At 31.9% G+C, this 20,224-nt stretch overlaps 2 protein-coding genes across 4 annotated transcripts; one reads left to right on the top strand and one right to left on the bottom strand.

Annotated features, from left to right (window-relative positions):
- Nucleotides 1-6,413, top strand: LOC131005711 (jasmonate-induced oxygenase 2). The gene is made up of 3 exons (XM_057932752.1): nt 1-768; nt 1,807-2,137; nt 5,974-6,413. Exons 1-3 carry the CDS (start codon nt 269-271, stop codon nt 6,208-6,210), a joined length of 1,068 nt encoding a protein of 355 aa, XP_057788735.1. The 5' UTR covers nt 1-268; the 3' UTR covers nt 6,211-6,413.
- Nucleotides 6,414-17,514: 11,101 nt separating this feature from the next.
- LOC131005710 (uncharacterized) lies at nt 17,515-19,981 on the bottom strand. Of its 3 annotated transcripts, XR_009095337.1 has the most exons (4): nt 19,404-19,981; nt 19,010-19,272; nt 17,902-18,017; nt 17,515-17,808 (listed from the first exon to the last, which is right to left on the bottom strand). XR_009095337.1 is itself a non-coding variant. In XM_057932751.1 (3 exons), the coding sequence occupies exons 1-3, from the start codon at nt 19,693-19,695 to the stop codon at nt 17,952-17,954; spliced, it is 621 nt and encodes a 206-aa protein (XP_057788734.1). In that variant the 5' UTR covers nt 19,696-19,964; the 3' UTR covers nt 17,515-17,951. The 3 variants fall into 3 exon arrangements, 2 of the variants coding, with proteins under 2 accessions (XP_057788734.1, XP_057788733.1); XM_057932751.1 differs by having other exon boundaries at nt 17,515-18,017; nt 19,404-19,964; XM_057932750.1 differs by having other exon boundaries at nt 17,515-19,272; nt 19,404-19,965.
- Nucleotides 19,982-20,224: the final 243 nt, after the last annotated feature.

Here is a 20,224-nt window from a genome sequence, read left to right as displayed (position 1 = left end):
ATTTAAACCTTTCGCCATTCATCAAAAAAAGCCACTAAAGGTAAATCGACACACCACAAGAGCCCCTTGTCCGCCACAAGAATATCATACACTAATTTCACGTTCTCTTCTCTCATGTCAACTTCACCACCCATCCTCATCTCTTCTACTCCCTATTATACACATTTTCTTTATTTATATTTAAATCCCATATATTCACTCTAGCTCTATATATACACACACACATATGAAGTCGATTTTTGGTATTGAGATACATACATAAAAGTGTATGCATATGACGATGGCCTGCCCAAGCGACTGGCCGGAGCCCATAGTCCGAGTCCAATCCCTATCGGAAGCGTGCGCCAAGATTCCGGAGCGCTACGTCAAGCCGCTCGAGTCGCGCCCTTCCTTGAAGCAGATCACGGGTGGTGCGGGCGAGGTGAACATACCGGTGATCGACCTGGGCGGGCTCCACCACGACGGCGGCGCGACGATGGCGCGTGTGGCGGAGGCGTGCCGCGACTGGGGTTTCTTCCAGGTGGTGAACCACGGCGTGAGGGCGGAGCTCATGGACCAGGCGCAGGAGGTGTGGCGGCAGTTCTTCCACCAGCCCATGGAGCTGAAGCAAGCCTACGCCAACTCACCGGCCACCTACGAGGGCTACGGCAGCCGCCTCGGCGTCGAGAAGGCCGCCATTCTTGACTGGAGCGATTACTACTTCCTCCACTACCTCCCTTGCAACTTGAGGGATTATAACAAGTGGCCCTCCCTCCCCATTTCCCTCAGGTATATATATATATATATTTTTTTCGATAGAAATTCGTGTCGCCGTACGTATTTCTATTCTTGTACAGTACCCACCAGAAATGGAAAATACTAGGTTTGACATACTCAAACCTATTGAGGTGTCACTAGGATTTTCGATTTAACAGTACCCACTCCACCACTAGGAGAGTGTTGTGCTCAGTTTATTATAAGCTCTCTAAAAGAATTTTATAATCTGTTTATGAGCTTAATTATAAGTTTAATTAGAGGATGTTTAATTGGCTAATTAAGCTTATTTTAAAGAACTTATAAGTTCTTGAAACTTATAAGATGTTTCAAGAAAATATTAAGATGTAGTTTCATAAAAGCTTATAATTAGCTGTTAAATTGTTTGGATAATTGAGTTTATAAGCTAAAGAAAGAGTTTTTTAGTTAGAGAGAAAAGTATTTACCAGAGAGAGAAAATCGAATAGAGGTGAACTTGAGAGGGTGTATGACGAAAATAAAAATTTATAATTAAATAATATTTATAAAATATTTATTACATATAAGATTATGAAAAAATAATTTGGAATAGATTAACTTATTTTTGGGAGCTTATAGCTTGTTTTTAGACATTATAAGCTGTTTTAAAAAATTTATAAGCTCAACCAAGCACCCTCTTATTCAAACACTTTGATAACTTATAAATTTTTGAGACAATACAGACTCTTGGCCAAACACACCTAAATTATCCCAAAGAGATCTAGATGGCTTTTTGCTTGTTTTGTTATCTTAAATTGTCCCCAAACACACCCAAATTATCCCAAACACACCCAAGCAAGTTTCGTGTGCATGAAAATATATATGGTGATGGTGCTACACTCCATGTGGTAAAGAGATATACACAAAACTTTTTTGGATTGTATATTTCTTGTTAGACATATATATATTCACCTTTTGGCACTATTGTCTCTATATTTTCTAGTGCCTTCTTGGGTTGTGAGTGGGATGAGCACTAAAACAATTGATCACGTGGTTTTAATTGTTGATTAATGAGTAATTAATGTTTAATTATAGGGAGGCGATGGATGAGTATTCTAGAGAGATCGTGAGGTTAGGTGGGGTTTTGCTAAAGATCCTGTCGATAAGCCTTGGGTTAAGACAAGATTTCCTGCAAAATTCGTTTGGAGGGGAGGATGTCGGGGCATGTTTGCGGGTCAATTTCTACCCGAAATGCCCGGAGCCGGACCTCACCCTTGGCCTATCCCCGCATTCGGATCCGGGCGGGATGACCTTTCTGCTGCCGGATCGGAATGTTCCGGGGCTCCAAGTCCGACGGGGCAACCAATGGATTACGGTCAAACCCGCTCCGCATGCCTTCATCGTTAACATCGGTGATCAAATTCAGGTTATTATTCTATTTTATTCATCATATATCTAGCTCATTAATTTTATCAACCCACTTATACAAAGCTTGCTCCAATATTTACTTTAGCCTATTACTATATATAACACAACTTTAAAAAGAAAAATATATGAGTATTATAACAGTCGGTCAATAATAGATAGGTTTTGCAGATAAAATCACGAATTATTTCGAAATTGTAATTTAAACGTGATTTTTTATATTTGGCGAATTAAATCATCACATTTTTAGTTTTTGCGATTTCGTCCCTCCCCAATTATTTTCGAGCGCTGAATTGTTGAGTTGGAGCTTGCGTGGTTTAGTTAATTCGCCACGTAATATTCATGTTATGACGTCGCTTGCAATATAATTGCTGAATATTGAAAACTAGCTAGGGTGCAATGCAGATATATATAGGATGCAATTCTTTTATAATTTGAACAAATTTTTAATTGAAATTGTTACAAAATAGTGTTGTTTAGATCACACAAAAACGACGTCATTTTTACTAATCTATATAATCTCGATGTATTTGTATTTGCTGGCTGATAATAATTCATTCGAATACTCTATTTCGTATGTATAATTAGTAATACCTCGAGCACAGTATATTGTTAGTATGTCGTAAATATATCAATTGGAATCCAGTTAATATTAAAATACAATTCTGACGTGCAGAAAGATATCACTTTAAATCTTGTAAATAACATTATATATAATCTCTAAGGTGTAAGTTTTTTATGCTTAGAATTCTTGGTGCATATATAATGATCAAGAAATTATGTATATCTCTCGTTGAATTTGGTTTTATTAACGTCAACATTTAATCTTAAAGTTTCGTAGGGGGTAATACGTACAGAACCGATCACCTACCCACCGTGGGCAAGCATAACGTGCCCACCATTGATGTGGCAATTTTAATTAGGAAAGATAACTAATAAATCTTACTCTAATTAAAATTATCTTACTATAATTACAATTGTCACATTATGGTGGGCACGTTATGCATGCCCACGGTGAGTAGGTGATCGGTTCTGGTAATACGTATACACTGACTCTATATATGTTATTTTCATGTGACTATGCTCCATGAATTATAATGAACTAATTATTTGTTTGGGATAGAAAACTTTTCAATAAAAATCAAAAAATCTATTCAAAATTGCAGGGTCACAGCACATGGAAATACTAGGTAATTTTTTAGTAGGGCCAAAAATTAAACCAAATTGTGTAACCATTGTTTAATTAGTTGGGTAGGTGTAGTTGTTAGTAAAAATTATGTGTTCGAAATTTTAACGACACATAATTACGTACACGAAATGTGTAGTACGAAATGTATAGTACAATTGAGTCTGTCATCTGCGGATTTCTCCTCATAAAAATATAATCATAAAAGAACAATTAATTAAACGTGGAAATATTATAATGATAACCATTTGATTTTTTGTACCTTTTCTACCATCCTTTTCAATTTTCAATCAAACAAATCCAAAACATGAGAAATCAACTCCAGGTTAGAGAGAAAAAGTTGTGGGTCCAATAATGTTTAGCCAAATTGGCCTTTAGTGACTTTTATTTTATGTCCCAAAATATTAAATACTGCTAATGTACAATTGTCTAACAAAAATAATATTTTATATATTTTAATAGAATACTGTAAATATTTAATTTATTAAATTAATAGGACACTTGTATCCTTGTAACGATAAAATATCGTTATATAAATTTGAAAAATTTGTAACGAATCATATCGTTATAGATAATTTACATGCTTTAATAGAATATTGTAAGTATTTTTAGTAAATTAATAGAACACTTGTACCCTTATAACGATAAAATCATATAGTCATATTTTGAGCTAATTATTAAAATAATACCGTAACTTTCAGTGTTCCGCATAAATAGGAATACATGTTACGAAACTTGAAAATGAGAACTATAATTAACTTTCATTTTTTACATTTACACTATTATATATCCTCATTTATCGGAGTGTAAATGTAAAAAATGGAAGTTATATTCATCATTTTCAAATTTTGTAATATATATATATATATATATATATATATATATATATATATATATATATATATAGTCCTTATTTTCAAATTCCGTAAAATATAGTTCTATTTTTGAAAATACCGAAAGTTACGGTCCTATTTTTACAATTAACTCCCATATTTTAATCGAATATTGTAAATGCTAGATACGACTTGTATTCTACAATCATGATATTATTATCTTTAAATTTGAAAGAATAAGTATGTTTACCCAAAAATATATAGGGGCCGAATATGTATATAAATAAAAAATTTATTTTATAATGGGGTATTATTATATGGTAAATAAATTGTTAGTTAGATAGTCACCTTTCAAATCAGCACATCTAATGTGACTAATTTGTGTTCAACTTGCCTTCATAATAGTTATAACACATACACACACAAAATGAGACAAACTAATTATATAATTTACTATTATGTGATTACTCCTCTTAATTACTTTTTTGTCCATGGAAGTGACATGAGATATAGTGCTCTTGAATAATATAAATGGAAAATATAATTGAATGAAAAAATATAATTAAAGTTTATGAGGATAACTCGAAGGGTATTGTAGACAATGCACATACTAAACTACAACTATAGTACTTATAAGTTTTTTTTTTTTTTTTTGGTGAAGGAGGAGCGGTGAGGTTTGAATCTTGAACCTCACTGTTCGTAGATAGGAGTTCGCACCGCTTGGTGTTCCCTCGGGGACCTATAGTACTTATAAGTAAGTAGGTATATTTGCCTCAAAAAAAAGTTATAAGTATGTGCTCATCGTAAACCGGATGTTATGTACATTTCATTCTCAAATTTTAAATGTAATTAATGTTTACATCATCGTCATTTAATTGGTTAGTATATGTTAATCATATAATAGTAAAATTTGCACTTATATCGAATTAGAATTATATAAAACGTAACTGAAAAAATAAAAATAAAATATCTGACGTGGTTATATATAGGAATTCTATACCTTATCTTTATATATGTGTATGTTATCTCAATAATTAAAGAAAAAAGTGGGTTTGGATGAAATTAAACTCTGTGGCTGAACTTGAAAGGCAATATAAATTCCAAAGGATTATTTAACTTGGAAACTCATAGTAATCGTAAAATTTAAGATGGAAAGGATTTAGATAATTTTTTTTCCCGATAATAATGCTTTCTCCTTCATATATTCTCATGCTTACGTGTCATATTTTGAGTTCACATATTCACTCCATGTGAATATTGAAAATGATGTTTGATATTTTTTTTTTCTTAAAAAATAGTTGATCACACACACAAACACACAATACACGTTCTTTTAGTTATTTAGATTTTTTGAGCCTCAATCGAAGTAAATTTATATACGTAACGGCTCTGGGCATTAACCACCTATCATTAGACCAACACATACACATATATTTTTTTTATTACTCCCTCCGTCCCAACGAAAATGGTGCATATTATTTTTTGAGCCGTCCTAATGAAAGTGATGCATTTTCTTTTTTGGCAATAATTTTACACTACAAACAATGTATCCCAACACACCTTTACACACTTTTACAGTACAATATTATTCTCCTTAAATCCCGTGCCGAAAAAAAGCGCACCGCTTTCGTTGGGACGGATGAAATATCATTTATGCATTATAAAGTCCCAATGGAATAAATCCATCGAGCTCAAATTGACTTAATTTTAAGATGCTCCACAAAGAAACTTAGCATTTAACTTGTACGTGTCATTCTTAATTATAATTAATTATCACAGTTAAATTAACGCAATATTCTTTTCTTGAAAATATAATAGGTGTTGAGCAATGCTATTTACAAAAGCGTTGAGCACAGAGTAATTGTGAATTCTGCGCAAGAGCGCATTTCATTGGCATATTTCTATAATCCAAAAAGCGACTTACTCATACAACCAGCGAAGGAATTGTTGGCACCGGACAGACCCGCACTGTACCCAGCCATGACTTTTGATGAATATAGGCTCTTCATTAGGACAAAGGGCCCTAAAGGAAAATCTCAATTAGGAGAATCTTAAACTCTCCAAATCTTTTTTTTTTCTTTTTTCTTTTCTTTTTTCTTTTTTTGATGCATGTAGTTATGTCTTATTTTTCTCTCTCTAGATCAATTTGGGTATTAATCAATATATTTATTATATAGGTTTGTCAAATTAAGTGTATATCTTGTAATGATATGATATGGAAGTGATTCTGAAGTGAATATACACAATATAATTTTTAACTTCTTTTGTTAAAATTGAGCTCAATTTTGGGTGTGATACATAGGATTTCAAGGTGCAATTATTAAAAGTTTGATGTTTCAAGTATTTAATTGTAATTCTTTTAGGTTGAAAAGTGTATCATGAAAATATCAATAATTTAAATATTATAATGTACACCCTGTCGTTTTTATAATTAACTTTATTTACTAGTGGAGGGGACCCTGGGCAACAGCATTCATGGTATGACCAAAATGGTCCATTAAATCGATATAGATTTTGATAGTCTTTTTGATTTGTTTGTTGGTATTATTTTTCTCTTGCAAATTAAATAAATTTATTTATTTCTAGTAGATATCTAAATGGCGTCATTAATTAATGAGAAAATATCATTAGGAAAAAAATTAATAGCAAATTGAAAAGGCACTACAATTATCAGGAAAATAAAAGAAAAGCTAAAATATTCACTTTTTATTGGAAATAAATTATTCATATAAAATAAATTTGTGTAATGTACGTAATTGCGAAAAAGTAATGTGACGTAGTTGTAACTGCAGAAATTAATGATACAGAGTGAGAAATTTAAAGATATAGGAGGAGGCGATGAATTTAAGATTTTCTTACAATTTAGTTACTGATTAATGATAACCAAAGAACCACGAATTTTGGGATTGTTTAAACTAAAAATATGTATATAAATAAACTTTAAGATTCATCTCGTGTTTAAGTTTTGTTTTTTGTAAATACATATATATATATTAAACATAATTTATAAGCTAAAAATCTAAATTTCTTATAATTCAACAAAAATACAAGCATAGTTATATATTTTGGAGTATTTTCTTATATATGATGTTTGTGGTATTGCTACCATCATTTCTATCATCGATAAAACTTAAAATTTTTAGTTACGATTCCATACTTTCGATATAGCCTCTTGCAATTGATGATGTGTGAAAATTAATCATAATAAGAAAAAAAATTACATGAGTGATTGCCAATAATTTTTTATGGTCATGATTGCATAAAAGATATTGTTATAGGAGTTCAAACTTGAATGATAATATTGAATAAGCCGAAGTTGATGACATTTTTAAAATCAAATTTGTTAAACTTAAATAGAAATATATATTTAATTTGACATACTATGCATGATAACTCAGATAATATATTATTTATAATAAATATATATAAAAAAACCATATATAGTTAATATCTTTATGGTTGAGAAATTGAAAAATTTTAAAAATTAAACCTGAGGCACAAATTGGCATAAATTTTTTGTCTTGAAGATATATAATTGGTGTGGAAAGTCTATGATAACTGTTATTTATGAATAATTATATGCAGGGGCGGAGCACTGGGCCGCCCTGGGATTTTAAAAAATAGTAGTAGGTATATTTTCGTAATTTTAGTTTTAAAATAAAATAATATGATTTTATCTTCTTACAGTTTTTGTGAGGCCTAAACGACGTTGTTTCGTACAGTTTTAATTAAAAAATTCTTTAAATAAGCAAGGGATGTATCCTGTATTTGCACCATATTTTTCAATATTTAGTAATTTTATTGCAAACTATTTTCGTAACATGAACATTACGTGGAGAATTAATCCACAAAATTTCCAAGTCAACAATCCGACGATCAGAAAAATTTGCGAGGGACGAAATTGCAAAAATTGAAAAGATGGTGATTTAATTTGTCATAATTTAAAAGTCACATTAAAATTGTTAATTCGAAATAGTTCATGGTTTTATTTGCCAAAATCCCAAGTTTTATCCATCTTGATTTTTTGAAGTTGTTTTGTATGAACGAAATGTATTTTTGTAATTTAAAAGATATTTATACTTGTGTTAATGATTATTATTTATCTTTAATTTAGTTTTAATTTATTTATTATTTTTAAAATTTAATTATTATTTTTATTTAAAAAAAAATGGACCCCTCTGAAACGAAAGTCTGGCTCTGCCCCTGGTTATGAGGCTTTCATTGACTGCGTGCTTCAATCATAGATAAATCTTATCAAACTGTCAATGATTTTGCTTTCATTTCTTCATGTATTATTTAGTCATATATAGCTCCTATGTTTCTAGGCTTTGTCATCTTATGTAGCTCCAACTTATCAGAAATCAAGGGATTTGAGAGCTTGATCAAGAATTTTTGGCTGGTTTTTCACCTTGACAATAAATAAACCATGTAGGCAATCAAATTAATAAACAAAGTTTGGAGAAGTTGAATACGTCTGTTTATAAAGAAGATTGTAGTCTAGAAGAATATTGACAAATTAAATACAATTAGTTTAATCTAGATATATAATTTATATGAGAATATTTTCTTTTTTTTTTAATATAGAATTTTGTTAATATGCTCTACGTTGCCATAAAGACAAGTCGCCATTCAACGTCCAAAATCTGTAACAGTCGATGAATTACTTAAGAAAAAGATTAAATAAAAAAAGGCTAATGAGCCATTATTCAGTGAGTGTTAATAATGAGAACGTAATGCCAACGAGGCCCGACTGAAGTACTTCAAAGTCTTGAGTTTAATATCGTCTGCGTGTGGTGTAATTTTCTCATTTTTGCGTGAGTAATTCAAAGAAAAAAAAATGAGAACATATTAGTATATCTTTGAGTGATTAGTTCCAAAATAATAATAATAATAATAATAATAATAATAATAATAATAATAATAATAATAATAATAATAATAATAATAATAATCATCGTTGAGTGATATACATGAGTAGCATGTAGGTGTGTAGGGGCCATTTCTAAAATGCTTGTCCCAGGTATTAATTAAGCATTTAATAATAGTAAATAGTAATTATTAGTATCCCATGTGATTGAGCATTTAATAATAATAATAATAATAATAATAATAATAATAATAATAATAATAATAATAATAATGGAAATATAATATTTTATCCGTCCACGAAAAAACTTCATAGGAGAGAGGTAAGAAAAAAATTGTTGAGTATATTGAGAGTGGAGAAAAAAAATATTGAATTTATTGAAAGTGGTGAAAAAGTGTTATAATTAGTATTGAGATTTGAAAGTGGCGAAAAAGTGAAGATTAAAAGTAAATAATATATTATAAGTGGTGGGGTATAGCTAGTCCAAAAATAGGTAAGTAGTTGTTTCATGGACGTTTCAAAAAAGAAAAATAAATTCTTTCATGGATAGATGGAGTATCTATCATAACATATTACGTCTTTTTCACATCAGATCTAGCACCACTTGGAATTTTCTTTTGTGAGATATCATTCACAACCTATTAAAATATTATTTGCTAATAGGCCCAAAAAAATTAAAAATTGAGCGTGACACTATAGAAAAAGTCCAAATATGTGACAAAATATGATACATTCCATAACAATGAAAAAAGAAAAATGCAATTTTAGCCTTTAATTATATCTAGGGCAGGTGCAATACTAGTTCTGTCCAAATTCAATTTCTCTTTTATTGTAATTTGCCAATGTTGATTTAATTAAATCATACAGTGCCAACATGTAATTTGCAAATGAGGTGGGATTCTTTTTTTTTTTTTTCCATCTCATTTTTTTTTGCTACGCGATAATGGATTCAGGGGCACTTCAATTCTGGAAAGAAAAAATTCCAGATAAATAAAAAATTGATGTATTTAAAAGTTTTTAAAAAATTAGTGTGCAAATTAAATATTAAAAAATCAAAATTCATATATTTACATATTAATATCTCAATGTTTTACTCTTTCTTTTTATCTAATTATATACACTTATTTAGATAAGATTATTCGAACTCTCAATTTACTAATTAGAAGTGAAATGTCTTTATCCAATTAAATCGTGCTTCACCATGAAAATATGTCGACTCTTAATACACTCACAAATAGCACAAATTTCTGTGTGTGTTGGTGACAGATTACCGAATAAGGTTTGGTGTCATGCTGAATCACATATACAGTATATTTTTTTATTTTATTTTTAGGGTTATAATTTTTTTTGAGGGTATACAGTCTATTTTTATGAGTTAAATAAATGCAATCAAGAAATTATAAGTACTATTATGTTTTTCAAATTTTCTAGTAGTTGATAATTTTTGTGCTCGAAAAAAAAAAAGAACCCTTACCATTGGTCTGAAATTGATATACTCAACCGCTAGATATATATGCATATTTTTCCTTAGAAAATGACATTGTTAATCTACTGATAATTAAGCATGCTCAAAATATTTGTGATAATTCTGGAAGCTATTATCTGTCTTAAACCTACTTTAAAATTTATTAATTACTATTATCGATTAAAGGAAAACAATTAGGTATACGTAATGTCAACATGTACTTCCTATCTCATTTTTCACCAAATAAAAATAAATAAATAAAGAAACCCTAAAAATACACATTGTATATTTTGTTGAGAATCGTCGAATATTTTTTTTTTCAATTTCTGTGATAGAAAGAAGTCTACGTCACATCTTATGTTCGTCGGTGGAATCTACTTTTTTTTTGCAGCAGCAGCAGCACGATTTATTTGCATTTATATATCAAAATATCCCTGAATTTTTATATTTATATTTTTTTTATAAAGTATAATAATGAAGGTGGTGTGCGTGAAACCAGCGATGAAATGAAGTTGATTAGCGAAGCACAATGTGAATGAGTGGTTGAATGTGAAGTTTTATGGGCGCACGTGCTTAAATGAGCTTCCCACGTTTTTTAAATGGTTTTGGTGCTGTCGCATTGTTACTCATTCATTAATTGCTGCCTTTTTCTTCTCTTAAATTAATTAATTTTCGGCTACGTCGATTTCAACTCCTTGAAAACATATTTTCCGAATTTTAAATAAATACTATATTTTTTTTGATGTAGTTATTATTTATTAATGGGTTTATTTCAGTCAATGGCCATAATACGTCTATCTTTATTCTGACCAATAAAAATTCTTGCTTTGTTTTCAGGAATTATGGATGGATGAACCAACAAATGATAATCAAAATGACAAAATGTAATCTTTTTCATTTTTTTTTTGAGGAAAAACGGAGATATATTATTCAACACATGAACATGGGACAAGGAGATGACCCACCACAAAGGACGGGGGTTCATTCCAGACATGATGTGTGATGATATCTCGTGCGGCCTTCGCTAAACAGTGAGCGATTATATTTTGTTCTCTCCTTACATGACGAATACTGAAGTTCGGCAACACCCGCAGCTCAAGACGACAAGCAGTAGCAATAGCACCAAGCTCAAGCAGATTCCTGTCTCCAGAGGTGATGAGATTACACGCCTGTATACTATCATTTTCAATCCAACCTTTAACAAACCCAAGTTCCTTAATCCAAGATAACGCCTCCTTAATGCCGAGAAGCTCTCCCTCCACAACACTCCTACGGCTAGGCAATTTTTCGGTTTTGCCAATCACAAAATGTCCCTCATGGTTCGGATAGCAACACCAATTCCCATTGACTGATCCTCCTCAAAGAAAGCAGCATCGATATTACAGATAAACGACCCAGTGCGAAATTACAAAATACTATATATTAATGATTATCATATTCTCATTTACTAAGCTACTACCACTAATCAATTTACTTCTCATTCTTATGGTCTTTTATTTGTTTTTTTTTTTTGGCATATATGTAGAATAATCTTCCAAATCCCAAGCAATGGTGGTAGTGGTGGCCCAATTCTAATCAATCATTAGTTGATATTTAACTTGTACAATAATATACCAAACAAAATCTATAACAGTATCCTTAGAATAGCTGAATATGAATGTTGTCGCTTTTTGCTAATTATACAGACGTGGCCCACCACGCAACTCCGTGATTAAATCTAGTGCGTTCATGTGACATTATATTCATAATAGAATCAATTAAAAAGTATTCTTATGGCATTATATATATAAGTTTGGATCTAAATTCTTCACCATTATTAAAAAGTTAAACCGCCTTATAAGTGAAGACTAGTATGACCATTCGTGCGATGCACGACGAACATCGAAATCAACCACATGTTTTAAATAAAAATATATAAATATTAGATAAATTATAATTAATTGCAAAATATATTTTAAAAATAAATTAAAGATAAACTCATCAATTAAAAATTTTAACTTTGTATAATGTGTAATGATAATCATAGTTATTAAATAATTTCAAATTTTTTGATAATGAAAATTAACATTACACATTATTATTATAGAGTATTACACGTCATATTAAATGAATAAATATTCTCATGGACTAACATAAATAAAAAAAATTATAAAATTTTAGTGAAGAGAGAAAATAAAATATCTTAAAATTTTCATAACTTATTCATTTTAAATTCATTTTTGATAAAAAAAATCACCATATTAAAAAATTTGTCACAAAATTAAATTTTAGATGCATATTGAATATTTTTTTCATAAATAAAATTTTTTGTTGTTTAGAAAATAATTAAAATTATAAAAAAGAAGAGAAAATATTGAAAAATTTGGTAGAAGAAGAGAGAGAAAAAATAGAGGGAAAGAATGGAGGAAAAAACTCCTCTTTTATATATTATATAGATGTTAAAGTAAGAACCATTAAATAAAATAAAATTGGAGAATTATTTTCAATCATTCGATCAGTAAAATTTACGGTGAATGCATTATCTTAGTGGATGAATGCAGCACCAGGGGATGCATATCAATTTTTTACATCAAATGCAATAATTTTAATAATTCTCATATTCTTATGAAAAATGTAGAACTACACACTATAACGTGAGTATACATAGGTACCCAGCCCATAAATTATTTCAACTGTGAATGAAGGTCCAGAATTAATTAGGCCCGCAATATTTTACTTCCAATATTTCTACCGACATTAAGTGGGCCCAAAACTATTTTGGTGATTTTAGTAAAAAATAATAAAATTCATTATTTCCCTAAACAATCACTAATCTGAAATTTTATTTGCTTCCGTTCCTTCAGTTCGAAAATTTACTTTTCGGTATAAGTTTTTAAATCAAAATGGTGAGTAAGAAACAATTTCTAAGGATGGAAAAAACAAGCAGTTCTCTTTGTCTCACAATAATATTATACCCCAAAATAAATAAATTAAGCTTTCATGTTTCTGAAGAATGATCTGTTGCTAGTGTTATGTATAAATCAAATTAAGAAATTGGGCTGGCCCACCCGGGCTACCGCCAGAGGTGGCCCAAGCTCAGCTCCGTGTAATGCCATATTGGGCTACAATTTTTTCAGTCCGAGGGAGTTCATGTTCGGCCCAAAACGTTAACAACTCTATGTATAAGATAATTTTATTAATAGCTCCTGTTTTATTTACTATAACTATTATATAAATTAGGGTAAATATCATGAAAACCCCTAAACTATACTCACTTTATCAAAAATACCCTGAAACTTTTGAAATGTTCTATAAACCCTCAAACTATTAGGTTTTTATCAAATATATCCTGCATCTATTTTTCGATTACCAGAAATGTGACGTGGCTCGCCGGATGCCACAATGTAATTTATATTCTATTTTTTTAAATGACACGGAAAAAACGACTTCGTTCGTACCATATTCTATCGTGTTTATCCCTAATTATAGGTGATTAGCGTGAATTTCAAACACGATAGGAGTGAATTTTAAATTTCAGAGTTGATTTTTTAAAAATGATATGGTACGAAACGACATCGTTTTTGCCATTGCATTTAAAAAAAATAGAATATAAATTATATTGTGGCATCCGACGAGCCACATCACATTTTTGGTGACCGAAAAATAGATGCTGGACATATTTGATAAAAACCTGATAGTTTGAGGGTTTAGAGAACATTTTGAAAGTTTTAGGGTATTTTTGATAAAGCGAGTATACTTTAGGGGTTTTTATGATATTTACCCTATAAATTAATAGTATATAATAATTAAATACTACCTTATTATGTGAGATTTGTTGGAAGGTTGGTGAAGGTAGAAAGTAATATAATTACACATTTTTACAATAGCTTATTATAAATATAATTTTGATTTTCCTCGAGTATCATTCTTTTTGTGGCGTATTAATTTATTACTATCGTCAAAAATTACTATTTTTGATTGTCTATACAGTATCCAATTCAAAGCACAACCTTGAAATCAAGGAAGGGGCTTCATCATTCAGATAATTGAATAAAGAATTAATTAATTAATTATGTCCCTTTTCATTATCAAATAATTTAGTTTCTAAATAGATTGCGAATAGTGCATTTATGTATGTAGAAGTCTACTTTTTTTTTAAGGGTTAGGCATACCTCCAATCTGTAAAAACATCAACTGTAATTTCATATATGACGCTGCCCAAAAGTGACAACGTTCAACAGAGACCAAAAGAGAAAGAAGAAAGAATCAGTCAAAACAGAACCATACATAAATATAGTCTAAAATTGGCTATCCAGAAGGGGAAATGAGACAAATTAAATCAAACAAGGACAAAACAAAAACAGACTAATTATCAACATGATATATGAATCTAAAGTTAGGATAACCAAGCTGATCCATTCTAACCAGAGCAAGGAAGTAACGTAGAGCCGACTCCAAATCAAACGTAGTCAGCGTGTGGACCTGAAGTCCATGCCACGCCACAAAATCCGCAGGCCGATTTCTCTCTCAGGGGATACGAGTGAAACGAATCTGTCGGTGTCGACTAAGTTGTCGAATCCAGGTAATACTTCACAACAAGTTATCTGCAAAATTACATTTCGCCATTTATTTAATTTCTCAATTTCTGTCTTACAAATATTCATTTATATATGCGTTCCGAAACATACTTTAGTATCCGTTGAAGATATCGATTGCGAATTCTCGTAAACACACCCACACAAAAAAATAAAAATAAATAAATAAATAAATAATAAAATAAAATAAAATAAAATAAAATAAAATAAAATAAAATAAAATAAAATAAAAGAGACACTTGTAAGAAACATGCCTCATTCAATATAGATCAAAGTTCAATAAGCTGGGGAAAGTCCAAATTCGTAACTGCCTCAATTCATCTATTTCAATTTTCTTAACAAAAACTTTTTCAAAGAATCTACCGTTTAAACCCAAAATGGCCACCTCATCAATCAAAAAATATTTATATAATATACTAATTTTAAAATGACAAAACGATTTAAGACAATTTAATATTAACTACCACCACTTTAGTTGGCATTGGTTTGTGCAGCCAGATGCTGCTAATCCTATTAATTCCTTATCTTTATCACTCTCTGTGACTATGCATTTGTTGTCACGATCTAATCATACTACAACATAACAAAAGTAGGTGCAATTTATCTTTTCAATTTACGATGTTTTAATTTATCGTAGGTTGGTGACAGAATGTATATACTACAATGTCATCAATAATACACGTTACATTATAGATTGATGAGATTCCAAAAGCTTTCTAAAATTCTTACCTAAATAAGTACGACGGCAAATGAATTTATACGAATCGTATGCGTATATATAAACTTTGTCAAATTTAAATATATTTCCCTTAAGATGAAATCTCAATTTCAAGTCCACCATTTAAGTTTTTGTTATTCAGACAGCAGACTCCATTGCTAAGTTTATTGTTTCAGTTATAAGATTATGACATCCACATCGAATAAGTAATGAATGTTTAAGCATTATATGTATGGACTCAATGCCAAATCCATGGAGGGCTTGTAGCGTTAACACAGTACAACGAGTTCCGCTAGCAACTACTTGATATTTGTTCTCACATTTTCAAAATAGTTTTCGTTATTCGGAATCTATATGCCTAGGCGCATCTTAATCTGTTATAAGATTATTACATCCATGTCGAATAAGCAACGAGCTGTTAAGCATTATATGTATGGACTCAATGCCAAAGCCATAGCGTGGTGGCTTGTAGCGTTACCACAGCACGAAGAGTTATACTGACTACTACTTGATATTTTATTATCACATTTCCAAATTGATTAACCGAAATTGTTAGATGTGTTCACTGAAAAACTTCCTATGGGCCCCATTCCACTATTACTCTAAAACAAGCATGTACCTTAAAGTTTTCACTAGATAGAATCGAAAAGAACATGCATTTTATTGGTACGAGCAGCATCTATGAAATCTTTTAAACTTTAATTGAATAGTCTTAAACCCCTATCTTTTTAGGTGTGTTTGGATTGGTTCAATTATTTGAATGAAGAGTCACTACCTAGCCAAGTTGGAGTTGATATTGTTTTTTCGTGATTAAAATGCCAACCTTCCATAAATTTGATGGTTGTCATATCCACAATTGAATTGGGGTTCACTGTTGTGATTTCCCAGCACATAGGCAGCTTTTTCCTGGGGACATTAAACCTATTTTTTGGGGCAAACAGTGTATCAATGTCTCTGACCTGTTATGGACATCATCTTTGCCATGATCTGTAAAACATTTAATAATAATATCAAAAAAGGGTAATTAATGACATATGAGTTGGAGGTAGGTGCAATATTTTGCTGAAGTTTGGCTGTCATTTTGCAACTGCCCTGCTTTAGATTCTCTTCTGTATAAAGGTATCTTATCCATGCTCGAATATCACTCGCATTTTTATTTATTCATTTTTATTTTTTGTGTAGCCATGTGGGAGAATTGATGCTTTTTGCTAACAAAAATAAAAATGGGACATGTTAAGGTTTCATTCATTATTTTATTGGGATGTTGGGTGTAAAGAATTTTTCAAAGTTTGCTTATCCGTCAAAGAACAACTAAGCAAGACAAAAGAATACGTCTTGTTTAGAGTTGAGGGGTGTGATGTACACTTTATAAATTTCGATTTTGTTTGATGATTTTTAGCAAGACACCTTAGAAAGAAAGAAAAAGAAAACTATTTAATAGTTTTGGTACAACGGAGATTTGTTTGTATATTTTGTTAGCTACTAATTCATAGGTATAATGGTCCACTATAAAGAATCAACATAGTTTTAGATCATCTCAATCTCAATTTAGGTTTATTTCCTTCACAACAGCTTCTGTTATACAAAAACCACATAAATTTATTTATGTTTTGTTTGTGAATCTATGCAAATTGATTAGCATAAGAAACATGATCTAAACATGCATCTGTCGGAAAAATGTATAAAATATAAGCAATTCTGCAGTGTAGATTTCACCTCAAGAACAAAAACAGAATTTTGGAGCAAATTTCTTTCTAAATAAATTTCACATTCTTGCATAAATGAACTCTGCTGCAGCAAGCACAATCTCACAATAAATTACATGAGAAACACCTGCAGCTGTTCCAGGAAACCACATAATTTCTATGTATTTACATGTGAAGAACACTCCCTATGTTCACTCACCACACTTTACATTCATGCGTATACGCTACACACTATACACGTATGCATATGCGCTATACAAAAATGTCGTATATATACTCTACTCTATAGCTTCCGCGAGGCTACGGTTCTCCTTCGGATGAACCTGTTCGAGAAAAGGCGCAATCAGTTAATTAAACCAACCTCAGAAACAAAGAGAAGATGTATTTGATAATCAAAACTTGTTGTTAGTATTTACCTGAAGCGGGAAGAGATGGTCGGTATCAAAGCGTATGGATTAATTTCTCTTCACTTCGTTCTTGCTTCTTGCAGTATTTTCTGATATCTTGGAAACCCATTCTTGCACGCTGAAACCTGCAAATAAGTCATAACCTTCAATTTCTTGCTCTAGTTTTGGATGAAATTATGAACCACACTAACCACACTAAATTCCAAGAACCATATAGTATAAAATATTCCACTCTCTTTGGCCTTTTACTTTTTGAAATCACTCAGCAAAAATTGGAGGCCCCAAACAAAGTTACATTTCTAGTAAGCAACAAAGCACTCAGATAAAATAGTGGGAATAATTGTAAATAAAGGGCAAGATTTCTCCATCCAAAATTTTCCCAGCTGACATCACTGAAAAATAAACAAATAAAGCTTGTCCTGCAGCATTCCTTCTTCCCTTTTTTAGGTTCCGTGTGACAAATAGGTAGGTTCTAAAATGGGGCATTCATATTTCTATCTCAGCTACTGTAGGGGCCTCTATACACTGCTTATCGCAATGCTTCTTTATTTTTTCCCTTTTTTTTCTTTTCCATTTCTTTCTTCCCCCCAACCACTTGCACAATCATGTCTATTTTTTCTTTCCCCACAACTACTTGCACAATCATGTGCTAGCTCTGTACCTCATATCCGGCTTTGTTCTTTTACATTTTCAATCTCATGTTTTATCAAGGGTTAATTGCCTCAAAATATTTAAACTTAAGGCCATTCTTGATTTTGCACATTATACATGAAAACCAAAACAAAACTAGAAAGTTGATGTATTTTGAAACAAATTCTAAATTCAAGTGCAAAATCAAAAACGGCCAAATGTTCGCAACGAATAAAATCTAATAGATTTTTTGCATGTTATCGATTAGCCTTGCAGAAATATGAAACGTTAGTTTGTCCATTACCATGATCATATTCACAGACACGTGATAGGAGCATCTGAGTTGTTCTTACTGTGTGTTTGCTAGTCTAGAAAACACACAGATTGCACTCTCAAATTCAGAAAAGAGATAAAAAAATGCAGGTGGTGGAATGACGAGAAAGCCCCTAGTGGAAAAGTATAGGTTTAGGTGAGGGAATTGACTTACAGCCTCAATATCGATCTTGTAAACGAGAAGCTTTCTTCTCTCTCTACAGCTAGTCCTGTAGGCCACCACGACGTGCCCAATGGCCAACACCCACGACGATACGAACAGCGCCATCTCCATAGCTCCGGCGCTCCGCCCGCTGATCATGAACACGTACGACGCCTTCAGCGACACGTACACCAGCGACGCCGCCGAGCACACGGTGGCGATCGCCAGGTACGGGCCTCTCGACAGCCTCGGACCGTCGCAGAAGCTGTAAACACCTAAAATCCCCAAATTCGAAACATCACTAATTTTGTAATTTTTTTTAAAAAAATAATAATAATAACGGAAATTCGGAGCTCAAATTGATGAGTGCGATTGATTTTTAGCTGGTAATTATACAGAATCTCACATAGTATGACGGCGGAGCGGACGATGGAGACGAGGGGGATATCGATGAGCGAGTAGCGGAAGTCGTAGTTGCTGAGGTGGGAGGATAGCGTCTGGAGGTTGAGGGACGACGGCGACATGGCGGCGGACAGGAAGGCGGAGGGGAGGAGCGCGTCGGCGACGACGAGGAGAACCGGGGCGGAGAATAGGAGCAGAGACAGCAGCATCGTGATCAGGAAGAATAGGGTTTTGATCCATCTCGGAACCGCGAGCGCCGCCTTGCCGTACGTTTTTTCATCCTTGGAGAATCCCATCGCCGGTGGACTCGCTCTGCTCTCAGTGTGCGTGTGTGTGCGTTGTGAATTGTGATTCCGAGAGGGAGAAAAGGGGGGATGAGAGAGAAGGTGAGTGGAAAGAGGCGAGAGAGCGGAATTGAGAAACGCAGGGAAGAATTGACTGCAAAATATTGTGTGAGTTCGGAAATGTATTCGCGAAAGGGAGTGGTCAAATAGGGGAGGCTACTTGGTCTTCTTCTCTCTCTAGGGTTCTCTCTCTCTAGAAAAGCTTTTTAACTGCAATACCGAAAAACTTGAGTGTGGTGTGGTGGGGTTTTAATTAGAAGATATTATTCGAATATTAGTCAAACTAAGAATTATGCACGCAGTGGGTTTTTTCCTAATTATATTCGGGTATTTGTTAACATTGATTTGATTTTTACTAGTTTAGAAGTTGGCTCTTATTAAATCACATTATTATTCTGTTCACAATTACTTTTTTGGAATATCTTTCTGTGCAAATAAAGGGAGGGATTTGTTAGATTCCTTATTTTAGAATATTACATAA

The sequence above is a fragment of the Salvia miltiorrhiza genome, chromosome 1 (assembly GCF_028751815.1).
Source record: "Salvia miltiorrhiza cultivar Shanhuang (shh) chromosome 1, IMPLAD_Smil_shh, whole genome shotgun sequence".
In the NCBI taxonomy this organism is placed as follows: Eukaryota; Viridiplantae; Streptophyta; class Magnoliopsida; order Lamiales; family Lamiaceae; genus Salvia; species Salvia miltiorrhiza.
The sequence above is the reverse complement of the archived record's forward strand: the minus strand, read 5'-3'. Positions and strand labels throughout refer to the sequence as shown.

Bases quoted from the DNA above. Each gene is read 5' to 3' on its own strand.
- LOC131005711 (XM_057932752.1), top strand. From the start codon at position 269: ATGCATATGACGATGGCCTGCCCAAGCGACTGGCCGGAGCCCATAGTC. The intron at 769-1,806 runs GTATATATATAT...GTTTAATTATAG, and splicing joins TCCCTCCCCATTTCCCTCAG to GGAGGCGATGGATGAGTATT. The intron at 2,138-5,973 runs GTTATTATTCTA...AAAATATAATAG, and splicing joins ACATCGGTGATCAAATTCAG to GTGTTGAGCAATGCTATTTA.
- LOC131005710 (XM_057932750.1), bottom strand. From the start codon at position 19,695: ATGGGATTCTCCAAGGATGAAAAAACGTACGGCAAGGCGGCGCTCGCG. The intron at 19,273-19,403 runs GTGAGATTCTGT...TGGGGATTTTAG, and splicing joins CCGCTCCGCCGTCATACTAT to GTGTTTACAGCTTCTGCGAC.